At 38.5% G+C, this 23,892-nt stretch overlaps 1 protein-coding gene across 6 annotated transcripts in view; it reads left to right on the top strand.

The window, feature by feature from the left end:
- ALDH1A2 (aldehyde dehydrogenase 1 family member A2) overlaps positions 1 to 23,892 on the top strand; it is a 100,494-nt gene that overhangs the window by 45,290 nt on the left and 31,312 nt on the right. For all 6 annotated transcript variants that reach the window (XR_006293282.1, XM_043555325.1, XM_043555326.1 and 3 more), the window contains 3 exons: positions 7,909 to 7,970; positions 9,985 to 10,113; positions 10,235 to 10,348. Coding sequence is in view for 5 of the 6 variants with exons in the window: in XM_043555325.1 (XP_043411260.1) it covers positions 7,909 to 7,970; positions 9,985 to 10,113; positions 10,235 to 10,348 (305 nt within the window). In the remaining variant the exon portion in view is untranslated. The remainder of the gene's footprint in view (positions 1 to 7,908; positions 7,971 to 9,984; positions 10,114 to 10,234; positions 10,349 to 23,892) is intronic.

Here is a 23,892-nt window from a genome sequence, read left to right on the forward strand (position 1 = left end):
TGACAGACTGGCTTTTATTTCCTGCCATAGTATTCAACGGAGCTCTTCTTTCTGACCATAAATCCTGTGCTTTGACCCTTTTACTATGGCATCTCCTAATTATGCTGATAAATAATAATCATTACTGTGATTTATTGATCACTTTGTGCCCATTATATCATCTCTAATCTCATAGCAGCCCTGCAGGGGAAATGTTATTTTCCCCATTTTGGTTATTTTTAACCTAAATCAAAATCCTCTGCTTCTTCTCATGTCCACAGACTCCTTGTGATGGAGGAATGATCCAAGCATGTTTCCAGTTTACTGGGGGAGACTAATTGATCTGCACTACGTACGATTTTTCTCTGTTTAACAATTGTTGGTTTTATTGATTTTGTGATATGTAAGCAGGGAAAATGTAGTCCGTGCTTCAAGCTGAATCCTGACATCAAAATGGCCTTAATGATACATTAGAACAAGCTAAAAACTCCACCCAGGTCATATGTAATTATTTGTCCACTACACCCCCCCATCAGTTTTACCTTTTAAACTAAAGAAAAGGCTACAGATGTGCAGGGCACTGACTCAAATCGTAAGGTGTTGCCTTCAACAGCTGACTCTAGTGTGCACATACAAAGCATGCATATGGTGAGATGTTTTGTTCGCTCACTGAGCTTGAGGAGAAGCGGGGTCCTCAGTGGTACCTGAACTGCTGGCGACAGGAGGTTATGAAGTCTGCCTCACATGTAGCCTCTTTGAGGAGGTTTGACTACAAAAGACCTCCTGGGCCCCAAGGCCAGTCCACTCATTTCTCAGACAAAGAAACTGAGGTCCAGAGAAATCATCTTTTTTTCAAGACTGCATAATAGTGTTGTGGTGGGGTTAAGATATCTTCATGACAAACTCAGGAACGCTTCATCTGACTCCTGAGAAGCTACCAGCAGACTCCCGGAAGAATAGCGTTAACACTGCTGTGTACTAGCATGAAGTCTCAGTGATTGTGTAGGCATTTATAGAGCTTATCATGATAATTGTAAATGTTCAGTGAGGTCTTTTCAGTGTCAGAATACATAGGTATCTGCTAGGGCACATGATGGAATAGCTCATTGTTCCTGCTCTAATCATTTAATACTGGCATCATCAGAGGGGTTACCAGCTCTTCAAAAGGTAACTGTGCACCCAGATTAGAGATTGGAAGATGACCTACCATTCACTGAATTGTGTTACATATTTTTATGCTATTAAATAAACTCACTTTTAGTGTTAGCAGGTATATAAAATTTGCTGCAGTTCTTGAAATACTCTTAGTATTATAATTGGGATCTAGTTCTTGAGGTCTCTATTAGATAAATTTCTCCTCAATTTCTGGCACATTTTAGATTTTTATGATTTTATCGACAATACAGATTTTCTAAACATACTGTAGTTCATGTAGAGACTGCCAGGTGGCAGATATTCCTATGAGAATAAACATTCTGTAAAACAAAAACAAAAACAAACAAACAAAAAGATTATTTCAAGCAATGACAAAATCTGCCCTAAGAAGTAGTGATAGGGGCACTTGGGTGGCTTAGTTGGGCATCTGACTTCACCTCAGGTCATGATCCCACTGCTTGTGGGTTTGAGCCCCACATCGGGTTCTGTGCTGACACTTGCAGCTCAGAGCTTGGAGCCTGCTTCAGATTCTGTTTCCTTCTCTCTGCCCCTCCCCCGCTCAAGCTCTATCTTTCTCTCTCTCAAATATAAATAAAAACATTATAAATTTTTTAAAAATAAAAACATAGGTAATGATAACTCTGAAGGAATAATACAAATAATAAAGTTGTTCTAAGTAACTGAATAATTACTGTCTCTTCTGTGTAATTAGACAAGTTCCCATCAAAGAACATAGAACAGTGGCATGATATTTTCCCAAATACAGAAGAGGCTGATTCTGTTCCTCATTTCTAAGGTCAAAGACTTTTCTTAATACAGTTCTAGAAATGGCTCAGTCTAAACATTGTCAATAAAATGTGGTCCGTAGTTCACCCAGATTAAGGGTATAATAAAGTATTTAATTGTAAGATTTTTATATTCTTCACGAGGTGTAAACATTCAAATATAAAAACACGTCAGAGAAGTTGCCTCTTGGTGTGTTTTAAAATAAACTTTTAAAAAACATTTTTTTAATGTTTTATTTATTTTTAAGATCGAGAGAGACAGAGCATGAGAGGGAGACACAGGCTCAAGGCTCTGAGCTGTCAGCACAGAGCTCAACGTGGGGCTTGAACTCATGAACTGTGAGATCATGACCTGAGCTGAAGTTGGACGCTTAACCAACTGAGCCACCCAGGCACCCCTAAAATAAACTTCTAAGAGAAGTACCTGTTACTCTGTCTTTTTTTTTTTTTTTTTACTTTTTTGAGTGCAATAGAAAAGAGGCTGAGAGATAGAATTCCTATACATGTGATTTTGTGTTTCTATTTTGGTATCTCATCTCTTCTTTAGTTTTCTGCACCATAGTTATGTTCTAACTTGTTGGCTCAGAACGTTTTTCTGGTATTCTCATCAAATACAGCCCTTTCTCGCTGAGTCTGAGCTCTCTCTGTAATACCCCATATAGGTAAGAAGACCTAAGATCATCGTAGCCTTAAAACGGAGTATCTGAGTTTGGGTGGCAATTTTTTTTCTCTGTCAAGCTGAAGCACTTTAATAGCACAAAGCTAAAGAAGTGAAGGGAACAGCTTTTTAAGTCATCTTGCCAGATTTAGAGGACATTATTAACATAAAAGGTGGGAAAATGGGCTGTTCCTTTCTCTTAGGCAGGGAAGAGTTCTCGGTGTGTACCCTCTTAGGAATATGAGAGACAGAGAGAAGTAACACTGTGACCCCTTTGAGTTGACTCTGCTTCTATGAAGAGGAGAGAGGCACTAAGTCCTGGGCTGCCCCATCTCAGGGGACGTGGTGTTGCACTGCAGTGTTCCCTTTAGATCTTACCTCTTGGAGTTTATGTGAGTTCTCTGTGTCCACATACCAAATCCCCACAGAATCTTCTTCACTCTTCACAAAAGCATTGTCTTTTCCCCCTCATTTGCACTCCATGACATCACATCATACTCTTGATTTTGTGGTTTGTGATACCCATCTAAATCCAACACTCTGTTCACAGGAAAGTCTTACAATATTTCTAAGGGCAATGAACTGCAAGTCTGATGACCCAGATTCAAGTCCAGAAGCCACAGTTTAGCCAGTTAAATCACTATAGACCTTACCACTGTGTGCCATTTTTTTTCTCGACTTAGAAAATATAGATAATAACTGTTGCCCTATCTTTTCCATAGAGTTGTTTTGAGCACGAAATGAGATAAGAATGTGAAAATAGTTTGTAAAGCTTTATAGAAATACATGTGTTTTGTTCTTATTTTAGTATTTTTTAAATATTAAAAAGATGGATCAGATTCTCCTCCACTTAAACTCCTTGCAAGCAAATGAGGAGAGTTACCAGAGCTAAGCAAACAGCGAGTAAATAGAAATGAACTCAGCAACTATAAAGCAGCTATAAGTCATCATGATACACTTGGAGCCTGGGCTGTAGATCAGAAGCACCATAATCACCTGGGAGCTTGTGGAAATGCAGACTCTCAGGTCCTGCCCCAGACTTACTGATTCAAAATCTGCATTTTAACAAGCTCTCCAGGTTCTTCATGTACACATGTAAATTTGAGAAACACGATGGGCTATACCACCTGGCACTGGAGCATGCAAGGTGATTCCACACAGTAAAGTAGTAAACATTTTTTATCTGAATTATTTGGTTTGAAGTAAATATTGCTAGCTCACGAAACCTGTTGTGTCATACATGTTTTTAAGATGAATCTAACAAGTAGCTATTTACATATTTTTAAAAGCTGATTTAACAAATCTTTAAGTAATAGAGTAAGTGAGGGGCGCCTGGGTGGCACAGTCGGTTAAGCATCCGACTTCAGCCAGGTCATGATCTCACGGTCTGTGAGTTCGAGCCCCGAGTCGGGCTCTGGGCTGATGGCTCGGAGCCTGGAGCCTGTTTCCGATTCTGTGTCTCCCTCTCTCTCTGCCCCTCCCCCGTTCGTGCTCTGTCTCTCTCTGTCCCAAAAATAAATAAAAAACGTTGAAAAAAAATTAAAAAAAAAAAGGTAATAGAGTAAGTGATACTTGGATGCGACAGAAATTATGAGGGTGTCTCTCAAGTGATTGGCCTTTGGGTAACGTCAGTGTAGAAGCTTGGTGGGATTCAGGGCAGGGCCATAGTGCTGGAAGGACCTGTGGTGCCACTAGCCCTAGCCAAGGGCCCACGTAGAAGGCATAGCTCTCACGATTGCCAGGCATCCTAGGTCAGACTAGGGGTGTCCAGAATTATCTTCTACTAACCAGATGAGAATACAGACTGAGCTCAAGGCCAGGGCCCCTTTATGTCTTTCACTCAGGATTTTTTGAGGAAGAGTTCAAGCACCGAAATACCCTTTATTTCTTTATTTCCTGCTTAGAGGAGCTGTGGGGATAGAAGATTCTCTAGCCCATTCTTTGTGCCAGCCTTTAGCTAAATGTCAAGTCTGTGGACAGTTCATCCCAGAAGTGTTCACTCCCCATAACTCAGTTTCTCCTGGGACACACTTACAGAGTCAAGTTCAATTCCTTATGAGCCCAGCTTTGTAAGATTTTGCCTACTTTTTTTCTCTTCTTTCATTTTTTCAGTAACTTTCAAAATTATGTAAGGAATACAACTAAATTCTCCAGTCATTAGAATATAGAGGGGGACACGCTCCATCTGAACCGCTTCAGTTTCCCACATGTGCTGCCCCCGGAAACGCCTGTGTTGTCCTTTAGTTCAGGTTCCCATCTTCTCAGCCCATTCGCATGCCTTCTTGACCTGACACTGATTCTGTCATCTGTGATTATCCATCCGAAGCCATCACCTTGGCCAAATTACAGTTGGGAAGGATTTCCATTCGAATGAATCCCTCTAGCCTCTTGATAAGGGTTATTGCTCCTCGTGAAAAAGCTTCCAGGAGGAAGAGCCTGGCATCATATTTATATCTTCCATACACACAGCGAAGTGAAGCAGTAAAAGGTATTGATATTAAAAAAAAAAAAAGAACCTTTTCAGAGATCTTAAGTTGAAGAAGGGTAGTAACTTGCACTTTTGTAAAGAATGATGTCTATGAGGGGGTGCCTGGATGGCTCGACTTCAGCTCAGGTCATTATCTCACAGTTTGTGAGTTTGAGCCCCATGTCGGCCTCTGTACTGACAGCTCAGAGCCTGGAGCCTGCTTCTGATTCTGTGTCTTCCTCTCTCTCTGCCCCTCCCTCCCTCTCAAAAATAAATAAACATTGAAAAATTAAAAAAAAAAGAATGATATCTGAAACTTCTTGAGTTGTCTGCATGCAAAGCTAAGATATTTGATTTGATTTTTAAAATATCACTCAGACTTATTGTCATCCAATGGCAGTTTCCACCTTTGGGCTATTGTTTGTTTTAATGGAGATATGTTCTAAATTAATTTCTATAGTTGTTGAATGCTTGCATATTTCCTAATTTCTTCCATTTGAATCAAGATATGTAAAGCAAAATTCAGGGACAAGCAGCAGATTAGGAAAAAACTTCACATATACATGTGACAGAGACCTGATTTCCTTAATATACATATGTAGAGTCCTTCAAATAACCAAAAGGTTGAATGACCCAATAGAAAAAATGGCAAAAGATATCAATCTGAAGGAAAAAAATTGAAAATGGCCAGTAAACATGAAAAGCTTTTCAAGCCAAATATCTACCATTCGTCACAGATCAACACAGGTCGCCAGTTGGCACCTGTCAGGTTGACTGAAATTAAAATGTTTGAAAAATCACAATGTTGAAGGATAGGGAAAAATACCATGTTGTTGGAGTTACAAATTGTGTGACTTTTAGGGGCACCTGGGTGGCTCAGTCAGTTAAGCGTCCAACTTCGGCTCAGGTCATGATCTTGTGGTTAGTGAGTTCGAGCCCCACGTCAGGCTCTGTGCTGACAGCTCAGAGCCTGGAGCCTGTTTCGGATTCTGTGTCTCTCTCTTTCTCTGCCCCTCCCCTGCTCGTGTGTTCTCTCTCTCTAAGAATAAGCATTTAAAGATTTTCTTAAAAAATTGTGTGACTTTTCTGAAGGGTGATTTGGCAGTATTTATCAAAATGTAAAATGCGCATATTCACTTTAATCATGCAATTCTCCAGATATGCAAAGATCATATACAATGAGCCTGTTTAAAGCATTATTTATATTAGCCTAAAGGGAAAGCAATTTCTGTGCCCCTCAGGACAGTTCACAGCAGTACGGTTATGCAGTGTGCCAATGGAATAGCATTCAGCAGTTGAAAAGATGTGTAAGCTATATATGAAAACACGTGAGAAAAAATACAGAAGATTGTGAGTAATATGATCACATTTATATTTTTTAAAAAGGTGGGGCAGAAATAAAAGGATGCTGTATATACTTGTATGTGAAAAAAAGTTTTGTGAAAAGACCCAGAAGCAACAGATTGCTGCAGATTCTGGGAAACGAGGTTCAGGGGAGAGAGACCTTCAATTATTTTTAAATGCATAATTTTGTATTTAATTAAAACAATTCTGTGTGAAAACTATGAGTGGCTTAGTTGTGTTGAGAGACAATGATAAACCATCACGTTCTTTCTCTTCCCCCAACCCACACACTCCTGTTCCCACTTCATCCTTAATAGGAGTGTTCGTCACGAGTAGTAACTGAGGGTCTTTGCTTTACTGGGAACAACTCTTGAGACAGAAAACAAATATGAGGGAAGTGGCCACAGGGTTGGCAGGTGAGGGAAAAACAAAGACATTGTCCAGTACCAGCACTGAAGAGCCATATGCTAAAAGCAAGCCATTCTTTGGTTATTTCAATTAACCATTTAAAATAATTCAGATAAATATAATGGCATTTCTCTAAAGAAAAATTTGGTTTGGATTTCCTGGGTAATTATTCCAATTGCCTATTGCTCCTATAGGGAAAATAAGGTTATTAAATTGTCCTCATTTCCATGGCTAATTTGAGGGCAGAGTCTTTGGAATCTTCTTTGAAGCGGACTTTTGACTTCTTGAAAGATGCCTGAAGATGTCTGGCTTCCCCAGTGCCCAGAAAATCTGTTTTGACACCTGGATTGAGTTACAAAAAAGACCTTACTTTTACTACTCACCTTTTCTAGTTGCCTGCCATTTTAAACTTACCCAGTAACGTGTTACTTAGTTTTGTTTTTGTTTTTTTAATAGTGCAGAAAGTTATTTAAAATGTTAAGGTACCTCAGCTTTTAAAGAACTGTTTTACATTTAAGTATCATTTTAATTTTTTTTAATTGTTTAGAAAGTTTTATTTATTTATTTTGAGAGAGAGACAGTACAAGCAAGGGAGGGGCAGAGAGAGAGAATCCCAAGTACGCTCTGTGCTGCCAGTGCAGAGCCAGACGCAGGGCTCAAATCCATGAAACTGTGAGGTCATGACCTGAGCCAATTCAACAGTTGGACAGACGCTCAACCATCTGAACCACCCAGGCACGCCCATTTAAGTATCATTTTAATACTTAACATAAAATTTAGAACTTACTGTTTTCTACTTCCCAACCCCCCTCTTCCCATCTTCTCTCCCCTCCCCCCACCTCCTCAGAAGACTGTTTCTAGTGTCATAAACTTGTCTTTCATTTCGCCTTTAAGGTTCCCTCATCAGTACCCTGGGTGTCCAGGAGCCATATCTGGAGCTACCCCAGGCCAAGTGATAAGCTCTTCTACCAGCTTTCCTATATGGTTGAGTAGGATGTTTTCTCAACTTTATTTCTGGTTTTGTGGTTGCCACCCAAATTCTCCCTCTGCGGGTTTTTTTTTTTTTTCCCTAATCCGAATTCTCTTGTCGTGATCCTGCTCATTTCTTTCAGATGGAGATTATTTTACTTTTACAAGACATGAACCCATAGGAGTGTGTGGACAGATCATCCCGGTGAGTGTATCTCCTCACGCCTCATATTTATTTTCATTTGAACCAGTTCTCTTAGAGATACATAAAACATGGACCTCAGGAGGTGTGCTTTCCATTACTGGGGGAAAAAAACTGAGCTCATGTTGTTGACATATCTTTAACAGCCTCCCTGCAAATGCTTATTTGAACAGGTTAATAGGGTTTCGGCTCCGTTACCAGGAGTTGAGTTCTCAAGCCGTGGAATTCTCATGATTAAAATAAGCAAAGCAAAGCCCAGTGTATTAATAACCTGCCCTTGGTTATGGATGTCCATTCTGCTTATGGAAAATTAATGCTTTGTTATATTTGCTTGTTTATTTTTTAGAACTATGACTCACCATCTTTCCAGGCATATTGTTTTATATGGTCTTTTAATCCCATTCTTTCCCACTGTTTCTTTTCACAAGAATCTAGATAGAAGACTGTACAGAAGACACAGCAGTACAATTAACGTCACGGTCATAATTGAAACCATGCCGGGCTGTTGTATGTCTTGTAAAGGGAAATAGATGTAGTGCTTAGTGTTTGGATTGGAACATTAAACATTGTCTTTTTTTCCCCCTTTCTCTCATACACAGCCTTGGCACTGTACAAAACATCACCGAGTCTTCCAGCAGTACTAGTAATCATTCTGGCAAGGATTTGAGGGGAGGCTCAAATTAAACTCTTAAAGCATAGACAAGAAATTTTCTCTTTTCAAAATATAGGAGAAGGTAATATTTGGCTTTGGGGGCCAAAGATCTTTGAGAGGTATTAGTACTTTTTTAACTGATCTGCAAGCTGTGGGTTTCTGTGAAATTTATTAGAGAATAGAACAGAAAATGAGAGGTTGGTGTAAGTTCTGCTGCTCCTGTACCACCCAGGGTAATCCCATTTGGATCAGAACAGGGGTGAGGTCTGTCACCTCAACTGCGGGAACTCAAACCTGCTCGCCTTGCCCTTCCCCACACTCTTGGGGCTCCAGCTTTCACTGCCGGGACAAGAGCCACTTGTCAGCCAGCTCAGGCTCAATTACCGCACTCCAAGATTTATATACTGTAGATGGAATTAAAACATCACTGTGGACTCCCAAGTTTATAAACAACCAAGGGGAAAAGAAATTGGGTGTTTGGTGAAGGCAAGACACTTGTATATTTTTGCAAGCTTGCCAGGGCCAGTGGGAATCTCTCAAGGGTGGCAGCTGAGATGCTTCAGGCAGAAACACACTGTGGTCAAGGGCTGAAGCAGGGGACCAGGATTTCTGTCTTCTTTCTTAATGAAACTATCAATGACACCTGATAGTACTGAGGTTCATCCCTGTGCTTATGACAATACAAGCTTAATATGCTTTTAAAATCCCTTTAAACCATTTTAGGCCCCCAATTCAGATACTCAACATACATTTTTCAGTGTCTGTTAGTTTTATTTTGCAATAGAAGGGAGACAAGCGAAAATTGTTGCATCCTCATCAGTAGGTGTGCTTTCTTTTGTGTATGTTTTGTGACACCACATGTCTATAAAGAAAAGGCACTACCTTGAAATACACGTTAACTTAAATATAATTCACAACTGGACTTTTCTCATCTCACTCTTCCACACTGAAGAGCTCTGAAGCCAGTCTGAAATTCCTGGTGTAAAAAATCACAAATGCAAGAGAGAGTTTTCATAGACAAGTACTTAACTGGAACCAAAATCCGATTTTAAAAACATAAAATGACAGCAATGAAAAGCCAAAACAAAGCAAAGAAAAAATTCAGACTCCCTTTTCACCAGGAGATTTCTTTTGGTAGTTGGGCAGTTGGGATATAATAATTTGCCCAATAGAAAAGGAAAGCTTTTCCAGGTCGGTCCTATTCTCTTCTTAATGAAGTAATTAAAATATCCGAACATCGATACTTGGTGGTGGGACAAGATTTATGTTGAGGCCTCGTCTGAGAAATCTGAGCAGTCACAGCTTGAAAACAAAACAGTAGAGGAATATTTTTTCATTTATCAACCTTGAGTTTCTTCCTTTCAGTGGAACTTCCCCCTGCTGATGTTTGCTTGGAAAATTGCTCCAGCTCTTTGCTGTGGCAATACAGTAGTTATTAAACCAGCAGAACAAACACCACTCAGTGCGCTCTACATGGGAGCCCTCATCAAGGAGGTAAGAGAAACCAACCTTGGGAGTGGCTCCCACTCCCCTTGTAGGCCTACTGGAGCATAGCCGATTTAATGTGCTTCATCAGCTTTCACAAGCCACGTTTCCTCCAATTCTGTTTTGTTAGGCTGGCTTTCCTCCGGGAGTCATCAATATTTTGCCAGGATACGGGCCAACGGCTGGGGCGGCAATAGCTTCTCACATTGGCATAGACAAGATTGCATTCACAGGGTCAACTGAGGTAGGTACCTGAGAAACCATGGGTCAAGGAACAGTCCTGCAAAGGAGTAGAGGGTTTGAAAGAAAACTGGGTATGTTATCTACAGGCTGGACACCAAAAGAGCAGCGAGTACCCAAGCCCTCAAAGGGGCAGCATTGGTATCATAGCTAGAATGCTCGTGAATGTCAAAGTAAAGTTGTGCATTGATCTTTTGATGTTGCAGGTTGTTGAGTGTTTTTTTCTGTGATGCCATCTTTATAAACCTGTCCCGGGAGGGGTGGGGAACCCTATTATATTTTGAAATAAAAGGAACACTTACCAGAGGCAAAAAGAAACAAACAAAATCTGTCCCAGAAGCTGGGGTTCTAAACACTTTTTGGAGTCAAGAGCATTAATGGCAGAAGCAGGTTAAGAAGCTGGAAATCTAGTCTCCAGTTGAGATTAAAATGGAAACACAGTTCTCTCTCCTCATTATTTCACCACATCCTGTAGGTGCCATTGGCAACTGTAACTATGTCCACGAGCCATAGGGATGGTAAAGAGCAGGGGGTCAGACAACTTCTCTTGGAAAAGGCCAGCTAGTAAATGTTGTAGACCTTGTAGGTGGTACCGTTTCTGTTGCGACTACTCCACTCTGCCCTTGTAAAGCATGAAGCAGCTGTAGGAAATGTAGAAGCTGAGCATGGTGACGGGCTCATAAAACTTTATTTATAGATGTGAAATTTGAATTTCATATAATTTTTACACATCCCAAAATATTAATCTTCTTTTGATTCCCGCTCCCAACCATTTAAAAACACAAAAACTGTTTTTAGTTTGCAGGCTTTACTAAAGTAGGCAGGAGGCCAAGTTGGGCTCATGGGCCATAGTTTATTGACCCCTGATACGGAGTCATAAGTCTGCTTAGAAAAATTTTTTTATAAAATGTTACTACCAGTGTCTTAGATTCAAGTAATAGAGATAATAAAAAAGAGAGTCTGATTCATTGTTTCAAGTAGAACTTCACAGATGACATCACCTTTGAATAAAGCATGTTTGTAGATCTCGAGGAACAGTGTGCCACCCAACAGAAATACAGTGAGAGCAACATTTGTAATGAAAAATTTGCTATTAGCCACATTTAAAAATTTTTGAAACAAGTGAAATTCATTTTAATAATTATTTTATTTAACCCAGTATATCTAAAATACTCGTTTCAATTTATGGTTAATATAAAAACATCATTGTCACAGTATTTTGCATGCTCTTTTCAGTTCAAAGTCCTTGACATCTGGCATGTATTTTACATTTACAGCACATCTCAATTCAGTCTAGCCACTGTGTGAGTGCCCTGTAGCCACATGTGGCTAGTGACTACCACGCTGGATAGCACAGGCCTAGGGGCCTGATTATATCAGTGCATTTAATGATACTTGGTTAAATTGACTCATGTCAAAAAATGTCCATAAGAGATTGGTTAATAAACCTGAGTATTAACTTAGAGAATCTTGAGTTTTCTGTTTGTAAAGAGTTAATCTTGTTTCCAAACCTTTTATTCTAGTTGTACTCATTATAGTAATTCTCAATTTTAATGAAATATGTAAACCAAAATGTGAGTGTGAAAGGAAAATATAGTTCCTATTTAAACTAAGTCTAGTGTCTTGAAAAGATTTGCTAAGAGCTAGATGCCTTAGAAACTGCAGTCAGTTAGGACTGGGCAAGGCAATAATAAAAAAATTGGGGGAAAATATAATGCTAGATAGAATGTGCACCTAGATCGTTTTGCAAATATTTTTAAGTCTTTGCTCAAATTTCTTTTTTAATTTTTTAATGTTATTCATTTTTGAGAGAGACAGAGACAGAGCATGAGCGAGGGAGGGAGAATCTGAAACCGGCTCTAGGCTCGGAGCTGTCAGCACAGAGCTCTACACGGGGCTGGAACCCGCAAACTGTGAGGTCGTGACCTGAGCCCAACTCAGACGCTTAACTGACTGAGCCACCCAGGCACCCCAGTCTTCATTCCACTTTAAGGAAACTGAAACCAGAAACCTTAAACAGTATTTTAGGAGTATGGTTTCATCAGAAAGGACAGGTGAACCTATAATTAAAGTTCTTAGTTCTATATCAAAAACTAGACAATGAATTAAAATGAAATACTTAAGGATCTTTCCCTGCTTCAACCTCTTTATATTAATCAATCGGCGGTCCTGATTGAGTCAGTTAAGGGCTTTCTAGTATAATGTATTTTTGTAAGTTTATTTATTTTGAGACAGGGGGTAGGGGCAGAGGGAGACTCTGCGCCATCAGGGCTTGAACTCACAAACCCTGAGATCATGACCTGAGCCGAAATCCAGAGTTGGATACTTAACTGACTGAGCCACTCAGGCGCCCCTGTAATATTTTTTTTAATAAAAATGAGATCGTAATATATAAAATGAGATATGGCACCTTGTATGTCAGTACTCATAGATCTCTTTTATTCATTTTAATAGCTGAGTAGAATACTCTTGCATCAGTTTATCATAGTTTAATTAATCCTTGCTAATGTACATTTCAGTTTTTTGGATTTTTTTTCACTTTTTTTTCTCTATTATACAGACCACTGAAATGAAAATCTTTGGAGATCTAAGTGAAATTTTGTTCATATACATATTAGACATTCTACTAGCTACAGTTTAAAAGTGAAATTATAAAATAAAAGGATGTTTATGCTTTAATTTTCTTATTACCAAAAATGCATTAGAGTGATGTTTCATTTATAAGATCTCATATATTAAGTATGTTAATCTTTTGTTCCTTGTAGGATTTGCAAATACTCTGCAAATATTCTCAAAATATTCTCATGTATTCTCTTTGCTTTTATTATTTTCTTTTTAAATAGAAGTGTTTGCTCTGCACAAGTTTTTAATTTGTCTCTAGTCATATCTTTCATTCTTTTCATGGCTTCTGGGTTTCCGGCTGTCTTTAAAGAAACCCTTTTAAGATTATACAAATGATCCTTAATATTTTCTTTTATAGTTTTGTTTTTGTTTAAATCTTTAACTTGGTTGGAATTTATTTGCACGTGTAATGAAAGATGAGACCTAAGTTTGTTTATTTTTTATTGTTTGAAGTATTTATTTAAATTCCAGTTCGTTAACATACAGTGTAGTATTAGTTTAAGCTCTACAATTTAGTGATTCAACACTTCCATACAATGCCCGGCTCATTACAGCAGGTGCCCTCTTTAATCCCCATCCCTTATTTAACCCATCCCTCTACCCATCCCCTTTGTTTGTTCTCTATAAGAATCCATTTCTTTTTTTTTTTTTTTAATTTTTTTTTTCAACGTTTTTATTTATTTTTGGGACAGAGAGAGACAGAGCATGAACGGGGGAGGGGCAGAGAGAGAGGGAGACACAGAATCGGAAAGAGGCTCCAGGCTCTGAGCCATCAGCCCAGAGCCCAACGCAGGGCTCGAACTCACGGACCGTGAGATCGTGACCTGGCTGAAGTCGGACGCTTAACCGACTGTGCCACCCAGGCGCCCCTAGAATCCATTTCTTTTTGTCGTTTGTTTTTTTAGAGAGAAGGAACATGAGCAGGGGAGGGGCAGAGACAAAGGGAGAGAGAGAATCTCAGGCAGACTCCACATTCAGCACAGAGCCTGAGGTGGGGCTTGATCTCCTAACCCTGAGATCCCTACCTAAGCTGAAACCAAGAGTTGGGCACTTAACCAGCTGCCCCTCAGGAGGCTCCAAGAGTCTCTTTCTTGATTTGCCTCTCCCTCTCTTTCTCTCTTTTTTCTTCCCCTTTGCTCCTTTGTTTTGTTTCTTAAATTCCATATATGAGTGAAATCATATGGTATTTGTCTTTCTCTGACTGACTCAATTTGCTTAGTATAATACTCTCTAGCTCCATCTATGCTGTTGCTAATGGCAAGATTTCATTCTTTTTTATGCCTGAGTAACACTTCATTATATATACATACCTGTACATACATACATACATACATACATACACATCCCCTGTTCTTCTTTATCTGTTCATCATTGGATGGATACTTGGGCTGTTTCCATAATTTGGCTATTGTAGATAATACTGCTATTTTATAAACATAGGAGTGCAGGTATCCCCTTGAATTAGTATTTTTGTATTCTTTGGGTAAATAACTACTAGTGTGATTGCTGGATCCTAGGGTAGTTCTATTTTTAACTCTTCTGGGAAGCTCCATACTGTTTTCCCGAATGGCTGTACCAGTTTGCACTTCCACCAACAGTGCGAGAAGGTTCCCCTTTCTCCACATCCTCACCAATACTTGTTTCTTGTGTTGTTTATTTTAGCTATTTTACAGGAGTGAGATGATACCTCATTGTACTTTTAATTTGTATTTCCATGATGACCAGTGATGTTGACTATTTTTTTTTTATAAATGAGTGTTTGTTACTTCAACACTGCTTATTGAATACTCTATCCCTTTGCAGCTAATTTGAATACAACATTAACATTATATGATAAATTTCCTTATATATATGCTTCTGTTTTAGGACTCAAAATGTTGTCTATTTTTTCACTAGTACTAGATTCTCTTAATTACAGGGTTTTGAAAGATGTTGCAGTATGGTAGGCAAGATACCCTCTGATTTGGTTTTTCAAAACCTTTTAGCTATTCTTCCCATTCTTTCAGGTAAAATTTCAAATTGATTTTCTTTTTATTAAATTTTTTATTGTTTTTTATTTATTTTTTGAGAAAGAGACAGAGAGCAAGCTGGGGAGGGGCAGAGAGAGAGAGAGAGAGAGAGAGAGAGAGAGAGAGAGATACAGAATCTGAAGCAGGCTCCAGCTCCGAGCTGTCAGCACAGAGCCTGACGTGGGGCTCGAACTCACAATCTATGAAATCATGACCTGAGCCGAAGTCAGAGTCTTAGCTGACTGAGCCACCCAGGCGCCCTCAAATCGATTTTCTAAACACTTTGCCTTCCTCCCAAAAACTCTCATTGAAATTTTGACTGACATTGCATTATCTGTGTGTAATATTGAGGGCATGTGCTTTCTGTGCGAGATTGACTTCTCATCTGGGACATCAGGCAAATCTCTTCATTTATCTGTCAGTCATGCAGGGTTTTTAAAGTCACAACATCATGTATCAGAAAGTTAAATTGATGCATGACCTAATCCTCCAGACTGGACAAGAAGTGGCCTAGTGATATCAGCAAGAACGTAAGGACTTGTTTCTGGGCTGCTTGAGTTCAAATTTCTGTATTGCCATTTAAGATTTTTTTCAACTTTTTAAAAAACTTCACTGAAGTATAATGTACACACAATAAAATATACCCATTTAAGTACCAGATGCACACAGAATTCATCATAATCATCGCCCAAATCAAAATACAGAACATATCCATACTCTAAAAAGATTTTGCATGTCTCTTTGTGGTTATCACCCTTGGCCCCAGGCAACCCACTGATCCTTTTTATATTTCTCTAGAATTTTATATAAATGGAGTAATACAATATGTACTCTCCTGTGTTGGGGTTTTTTTGTTGTTGTTGTTGTTTAATATGAAAGATTTATTATCGCTTCTCGGCCTTTTGGCTAAGATCAAGTGTGAAAGATTTATTGATGTGGTTTGGTTAAGTCTCCGATCCTGATTTTTGTTTTCTACTTGTCCCAGCTGTTTTTTTGTTCCTTTGGTCCTCCTTTTTTTGCCTTCTATTGGATGAAATGAATACTCCATTTTATCTTCTATTGGATTATTAGCTATACCTCTTTTTAAAGTGATTGCTTTAGTAAGTACAATATGTGTCTTAATCATAGCCTATCATTAAATAGCATTGTTACTTCATACATAATATAATGACTGTAAAACAGAATTCTTCCACTTCCCATACCATCCTTTTATGCTGTTTTCCTATAATTTACTACTACATATGTTATATACTTTTTGGTAACACAGCTGTCTTTAAAAAAATATTCAAAGCAAGAAAACAGAATTATTTTATATTTGCTCACAAACTTGCCATTTCTGGCCCTCTTCTTTTTTTGGTGTAGGCCCAGGTTTCTTTCCAATACCATTTTCCTTCCGTGTTACCATCTTCCTTTAAACATTTCTTAGAGTGCAGCTCTGTCAGTGACAAATTATCTTGGCTTTTGTCTGCAAATGTCTTCATTTTGTTTTCATTTTTTTAATGACTTTTCCTGAATCTAGAATTCTTATTTGACAATTTTATTTTGTTTTATGACTATCAATGCTTTAAAGGTGTCATTCTCATTTTTTTCTGACATCGTTTTCTGATGAGAAGTTAGCAGTCATGATCTTAGTTTTACTGTACATAATGTTTTTCTCTGGATGCTTTTAAGATATTCTCTTTTCATTAGTTTTCAATAATTGGATTATTATGTGTAGTTTTCTTTGTCTCTTTTTCCTGGTTGAGGCTCATTGAAAAATATTGGACCTATGAGTTTATAGATTGCTTTATAAGTTTATTGTTTACATCAAATTTGGAAATTTTCAACCATTATTTTTTTAAATATATATTTATTTTCTTTAAATGTATATATATATATATATACATATATATATATTGCTTTTTCTCATGAGTGTTAATTTTTTTTAATGTTTATTTAAAACATTAAAACATTATTTAAAACATTGAGAGATACAGATAGAGACAGAGTACAAGTCGGGGAGAGGTAGAAGAGAGAGGGACACAGAATCCAAAGCAGGCTCTAGGCTCTGAGCTGTCAGCACAGAGCCTGATGCAGGGCTCGAACTTTAAAACTGTGAGATCATGACCTGAACTGAATTCAGACGCTTAACCTACGAGCCACCCAGGCACCCCATGAGTGTTAATTTTTTTAATATTTAAACATGTGATCTCTTCATTTATTTATTGCCATAGCATTTTATTTATTATTTTTTAATTTAAATTTCAGTTAGTTAGCATCCAGTGCAATATGGGTTTCAGGGGTAGAATTCAATGATTCATCACTTACTTACAACTCCCAGTGCTCATCACAACAAGTGCCTTCCTTGATAACCATCATCCATCTAGCTCATCTCCCACCCACCTCCCTCCATCAACCCTTAGTTTGTTCTCTATTATTGAGAGTCTCTTGTCGTTTGTTTCCTTCTTTCCTCTTTTTTCCACCCCCCCCCCTTTCCTATATGTTCATCTGTTTCTTAAATTCCCTATATGAGGGAAATCATATGGTATTTGTCTTTCCCCAACTGACTTACTTCACTTAGCATGATACCTTCTAGCTCCATCCACATTGTTGCAAATGGTAAGATTTCATTCTTTTTGATGGCTGAGTAATATTCCATTATATATATATATACCACATCTGCTTTATCCATTCATCAGTTGATAGAAATTTGGGCTCTCTCCATAGCTTGGCTATTGTTGATAATGCTGTTGTAAACATTGAAGTGCATGTACCCCTTTGAATCTGTTTTTTTTGTATATCCTTTGGGTATATAGATAATAATGCAATTGCTGGGTAGTAGGGTAGTTTTATTTTTAGTTTTTTGAGAAACCTCCATACTCTTTTCCAGAGTGACTTCATCAGTTTGCATTCCTACCAATAACGCAAGAAGGTTCCTTTTTCTCTACTTCCTCGCCAACACTTGATGTTTCTTGTGTTAATTTTAGCCTGTCTGACAGGTGTGAGATGGTATCTCATCATGGTTTTGATTTGTATTTCCCTGATTATAAGTGATGTTGAACATCTTTTCATGTGTCTGTTAGCCATCTAGATTATCTTCTTTGGAAAAGTGTCTGTTCATGACTTCTGCCCATTTCTTAACTGGATTATTTGTTTTTTGGATGTTGAGTTTGATAAGTTCTTTATAGATTTTGGATACTAAATCTTTATCAGATATGTCATTTGCAAATATCTTCTCCCATTCTGGAGGCTGCCTTTTTGTTTTGTTGATTGTTTCCTTCACTGTGCAGAAGATTTTTATCTTGATCAAATCCCAGTAATTCATGTTTGCTTTTGTTTCCCTTGCCTCCAGTGATGTGTCTAGTAAGAAGTTGCTCCAGCCGAGGTCAAAGAGGTTGCTGCCTGTGTTCTCCTCTAGGATTTTGATGGTTTCCTGTCTCACATTTAGGTCTTTCAGCCATTTTGAATTTATTTTTCTGTATGGTGTAAGAGAGTGGTCCAGTTTCCTTCTCCTCCATGTCACCAGCCAGTTTCCCCAACACCATTTGTTGAGCATGTCTGTTAATTTTTGAAAGGCTTGTTACCATGTGAAGTTTGTTGTCTTTCTTTAAAGAATGTTGGGGGTTTTTGTTTGTTTGTTTTTTGACAAACGGTTAAGTCACTTGCTGGACAGCTTGACCTTTTTGACACTTAATTTTAAGCTGTTTTGGGACTACTTTATCTTTTACTAACTACTAAAATTTACTAAGATTACTAAATGGAGATCTTTCTGGAGCTTCTGCTGAATGCTCCTGGTGTTCAGCAAGGTCTTTTCACTCTAGCTGGTCTGAACTCCAATGTCTCCCAGCCCTGTATGAACTCTGGGAATTATTCAGCATACAGATGACCTGGTCTTCCTTCTTTATTCAGTCTAATGGAGTCTCACCCTATGTATTCCCAGCTTAGCATTCAGCCAGAACTCAAGGGACCCCCCTGTTCAGATTTCTGGACCTCATTCTCTCCCTCTGGTACTAAGCCCCTCACATTTTAGCCACTGCAGCCCCTGTATATTCTGATATTTATCATCAACTTAGTGAGACCACCATATTCTCCTTTGGTCTCCCCACCCCCTGCTGCAGTCGAGAAAGTCTTGGCAGAAAGGTTTTCCCTTACGTGTTTCTCTTATCTCTAGGATCATAGTCCCATACTGCCTCATGTCCACTTTGGAGAAAGCAGTGTCACATACTTTTCTAGTTGTTTTCAGTAGCAGGACAAGTCCAGTGCCAGTTACTCCATTACGACCAAAAGCAGAAGCATCTGTCACATCTTTTGATTAATTTGATACCATTATTTGATTTCTTTTAGATTTCAGGCAGATCACTTATTCTCATAGTTTATCTTCATCCTCATTGCCTCAAATTGAATATATTATAATCAGTGAGGTTATCAATTTCTTTACTTCAGCTGATACAATTATAAAGTCTAAAGAATACAATCCTAAAGATGTTTGGATTCAGGAAAAGCCCTTGGTGTGTTTGGTATAGAATATTTGTATATTATTTTTGTCCCATAGGTAACTCATTTTTAATCTTTTGGGGTGAATTCAAATATTTGCTTATCACTTTTGTGTTGACTTTTTTTTAGCTTTAGTTTCAGATGACACTTTCTGGCCATAGATGCAGATTTTGGGGTGGAGGTCTCTTTAGAGTCGATCTTAGGCATTCTTCTCACCACCTCAAGTAGTATCTGATGTGTAGTCAACATGCATTATAAATATTTGTTAGCCCCAAAAATAAAGACTGAATTTGAAGGGAGAAAAAAGCTTACTCTCCAAGCCAGAAGGTGATGATTACGATTATGCTGTGCTCAAAAGTGTAGCCAGCATCTTTTACCATTCAACACCATCACAATATCATTAGTTCAAGATATTTAAGTTCAAATGAAAAGCAGCTTCATTCAAAGGTAACAATAATTGATTGATAATAATTTAAGAAAAAGATAATGCTACATCTTAATTCCAGAGCTGTTAGTATTCACAGCCCAGAGAAATGTAGGTCTGTCTTCCTTTTCTCTTTGAAGAAAATGAAATGATAGTCATACGGGGACCAATGTACAAGAAGGACTTGGAGGAAAGTAGCCCCAGCTGCAGGGACCCTTGTGAGTAATGTGTCATTTGCTATTGGCAGATAATCAACAAATACTGGTATCCATTCAATTCTCAGGGTCATTTCCCAAGCCTGATATTAAGGACCAGCACTTTGAAAAAGCTTGCTCCACGTTTTGCTGGCATGGTGTAAAATGGGAGATTAGGTTTCACTGTTCCCCTCAAAAGCAAATGTAGTTTTCATTTTTCTGTCATTTCAGACAGCTTGACTTTTTAACAGGCATTTAAACTCCAGAGCTGTAGATTTTATACTAATTCAGTATGTATCCTTAACAGTCTCTTCTGGAAGTGAAAAGCTTTCTAGAGATGGGGGTAAAAAAAAGTCCTAAGAACCTACATCATGGCAGATGGGACACATTGAGAAGTGGTGTGTGTTTGATTTCCTAGTGCCCCAAACACTTGGTAGAGTGAGCCAACACTGGACACCAGATGTTCAGTGACTGCTCAACCCATAATCCCAGTGTCCTAGTGGAAGTATTTAATACTTAAAGGACACAAAAGTGTGCAAAAGCTAGGTAAAATATTAGGTTTCCCCCTATACCTATTTCTCGTAAATCATCTTTCTACTGCTTAGATTGTGTTACTCTCACCTGTATTCAGGCCAGGTTAATTTCCGTCTGCAAAGATATCCAGTGGCTTATCAAAAGCAAAGTTAATAACTAAGCCAAACAGTTAGTAATCAATCCAATCAGTCTAATGATAACAAAGACCTCCTTCCAGAATCTTACATTAGTTTAGAAACTTTAGTTCAGCTTGAATGTATGTAGTTCAGCTTGAGTTAATTTCTTTCAGTCCTTTATTTAGAACCTCTTAAAGGAAAATAAAGTACTCCTTTTTTTGCTAAATGAAAGCTTGAAAGAACACTGCATCATAACACCATACTTGGCCTCTTAAAAATAAAACAGAGGAAATCCCTTTTACAACAAGAAATTCCAAGCACTGTCTTCAAGTCATACTAAAGGTAATCAAGATTAAATAAGATCTGTCAGATCCATATCAGAACACTGGACATAATTTAAACCTCTATAATGATGGTGTGGACTTGTTCACAGTATGTGTTAGTATTTTATCCTTCCAGCCCTCACATTCCTGTCTGAAGATAAGGGATGATGGTATCTAATTCATGGACCGTGAGGATGGAATAAGTGAGTATATGTGAAGTGTTTAGGACAAGGCGTAGTTCTTAGTAAAGGATCAGTAAATATTGGCTGTCATTGTTTTCTATTATTTTTAAATGAAATTTATAGAACAGTTTATTCTTGGGAAAGTGGGGTAGAAGAGAAGGGGGCTGGATTCAACCAACCTTGGATCCACATCTCCTGCTGTGTGACCTTCAGCAAATTATTTAGTCTTTCTGACTTCTCATTTCTTCATCTCTTAAGAAGGGCTATGAATAATAACTCCTTACATATTTATTTGTGGACCAATTGAGATAACGCATTTGAAAGTTCCAGTCCTGTTGCTTGGCACATTGTAAGAACTCAGTAAATATTAGCTGAATCCGAAACTTCCATTTGCAAAGAATATATCTGTCAAAAACTAATTCCTACTGTCCTCTGGCAGTTTTACTTTCCTATTGTTTGTTTTATAGCTTTTATAGTTTATGAATATTTTTGTCTTCTAATAAATGTGAGGTTTTTGTTTGTTTTTGCTGTTCTATTTTACTTTTTGGAAAGATCACTCAAGTGCTTGCTTGGATAAACTGATTTTGAATCCTGTTTTCTTTTTAAGTGGAACAGCGTAGTTGATTTAGAGAGCAGTGCCGGAAAAGGACACTTAGTACCTGTTAAGGAACTCCCGATTCTGCTACTGGTCTAGAGCACGGGCCACTCCCACAGCCTGTGTTGGCCAGAACAAAAATCTGGTGCAGGGAAAATTTCTTCTCAGAGAAGTGTAATGTGGTTACCATTGCTTTCTAGTAGCTCTTCAAGGACTACCTCACCTACAGGGATGCAGAGGGGGCATTGGGGGAGGGCCGAGAGGCTTGTTTAAATGTAGATTCCTGGGCACCACCCAAGAGCTTCTAAGTTAGATTATTTGGAAATGAGGTCTAGGTATTCTTATTTTGATAAGCTTTTCTAGTGGTTCTTATGTTCATTAGCTTTCAGGAATCACTGTGATTCATACATAATTTGACTAGTTGGATCATACTCCAAAACATGTTCCTAGATGCATTTAAGAAAACAACTACAGGGGCGCCTGTAGGTTGTTTGTCGGTTAAGTGCCGACTTCAGCCAGGTCACGATCTCGCAGTCTGTGAGTTCGAGCCCCGCGTCAGGCTCTGGGCTGATGGCTCAGAGCCTGGAGCCTGTTTCCGATTCTGTGTCTCTCTCTCTCTCTGCCCCTCCCCCGTTCATGCTCTGTCTCTCTCTGTCCCAAAAATAAATAAACGTTGAAAAAAAAATTTTTTTTTAAATAAAAAAAAAAAAAGAAAACAACTACAGCCCTGAGTTTGTTAACCTGTGCAAGGGAAGACTTTGTGTGAACTGACAGCCGCCACTCCCAGTGTCTGCTCTGTCTGTAATTTCATTCCAACGATGATAGCTCTTCTAAGCACCTGAAGGGGGAAAACAAATGAATTCAAAATCAGTTTAGCACAGCAAAGACATCCAAAGCATTCCCTTCACCCATGAACTTCTCAAAAGATAAACAACAAAAGTGCCTCTATTTTATTTAGAAGTTTACAAAACTTCCCAAGAGCTTATACTATACCACACAACTATGCAGTATTGGTAATTGGGGAAAACACTCACTGAACGCAGGGGTACTGTTACCATGGGGGCCAGAGTTATGCTTTGATTATATTTCTCAGAAGAATATGTCACTTCTATAGTCCGCCCGTGAAGTGCTGAGACTCTTCCTGTCGCCTTAAGCTATATCTCATGGACAAGAACCGTAGAGACTCCTTTGCCACTTCTTTCTTTAAATTTGCATCCAAGTTAGTTAGCATATAGTGCAACAATGATTTCAGGAGTAGATTTCCTGATGCCTCTTACCCATTTAACCCATCCCTCCTCCCACAACCCCTCCAATAACCCTGTGTTTGTTCTCCATATTTAAGAGTCTCTTCTGTTTTGTCCCGCTCCCTGTTTTTATATTATTTTTGCTTCTCTTCCCTTATTTTCACCTGTTTTGTCTCTTAAAGTCCTCATATGAATGAAGTTACATGATATTTGTCTTTCTCTGACTAATTTCGCTTAGCATAATACCTGCAAGTTCCATCCACGTACTTGCAAATGGCAAGATTTCATTCTTTTTGATTGCCAAGTAATACTCCATTGTGTGTGTGTGTGTGTGTGTGTGTGTGTGTGTGTGTGTATACACCACATTTTCTTTATCCATTCATCCATCGATGGATATTTGGGCTCTTTCCATACTTTGGCTATTGTTGATAGTGCTGCTATAAACATTGGGGTGCATGTGCCCCTTCAAAACAGCACACTTGTATCCCTTGGATAAATACTTACTAGTGCAATTTCTGGGTCGTAGGGTAGTTCTATTTTTAATCTTTTGAGTAACCTTCATACTGTTTTCCAGAGTGGCTGCACCAGTTTGCATTCCCACCAGGAGTGCAAAAGAGATCCTCTTCCTTCGCATCTTTGCCAACATTTGTTGTTGCCTGAGTTGTTAATGTTAGCCATTCTGACAGGTATGAGGTGGTATCTCTTGTGGTACTTCCCTGATGATGAGTGATGTGGAGCCTTTTTTCATGTGTCGGTTGGCCATCTGGATGTCTTCTTTGGAGAAGTGTCTGTTCATGTCTTTTGCCCATTTCTTCCCTGGATTATTTGTTTT

This window comes from Prionailurus bengalensis, chromosome B3 (assembly GCF_016509475.1).
Source record: "Prionailurus bengalensis isolate Pbe53 chromosome B3, Fcat_Pben_1.1_paternal_pri, whole genome shotgun sequence".
In the NCBI taxonomy this organism is placed as follows: Eukaryota; Metazoa; Chordata; class Mammalia; order Carnivora; family Felidae; genus Prionailurus; species Prionailurus bengalensis.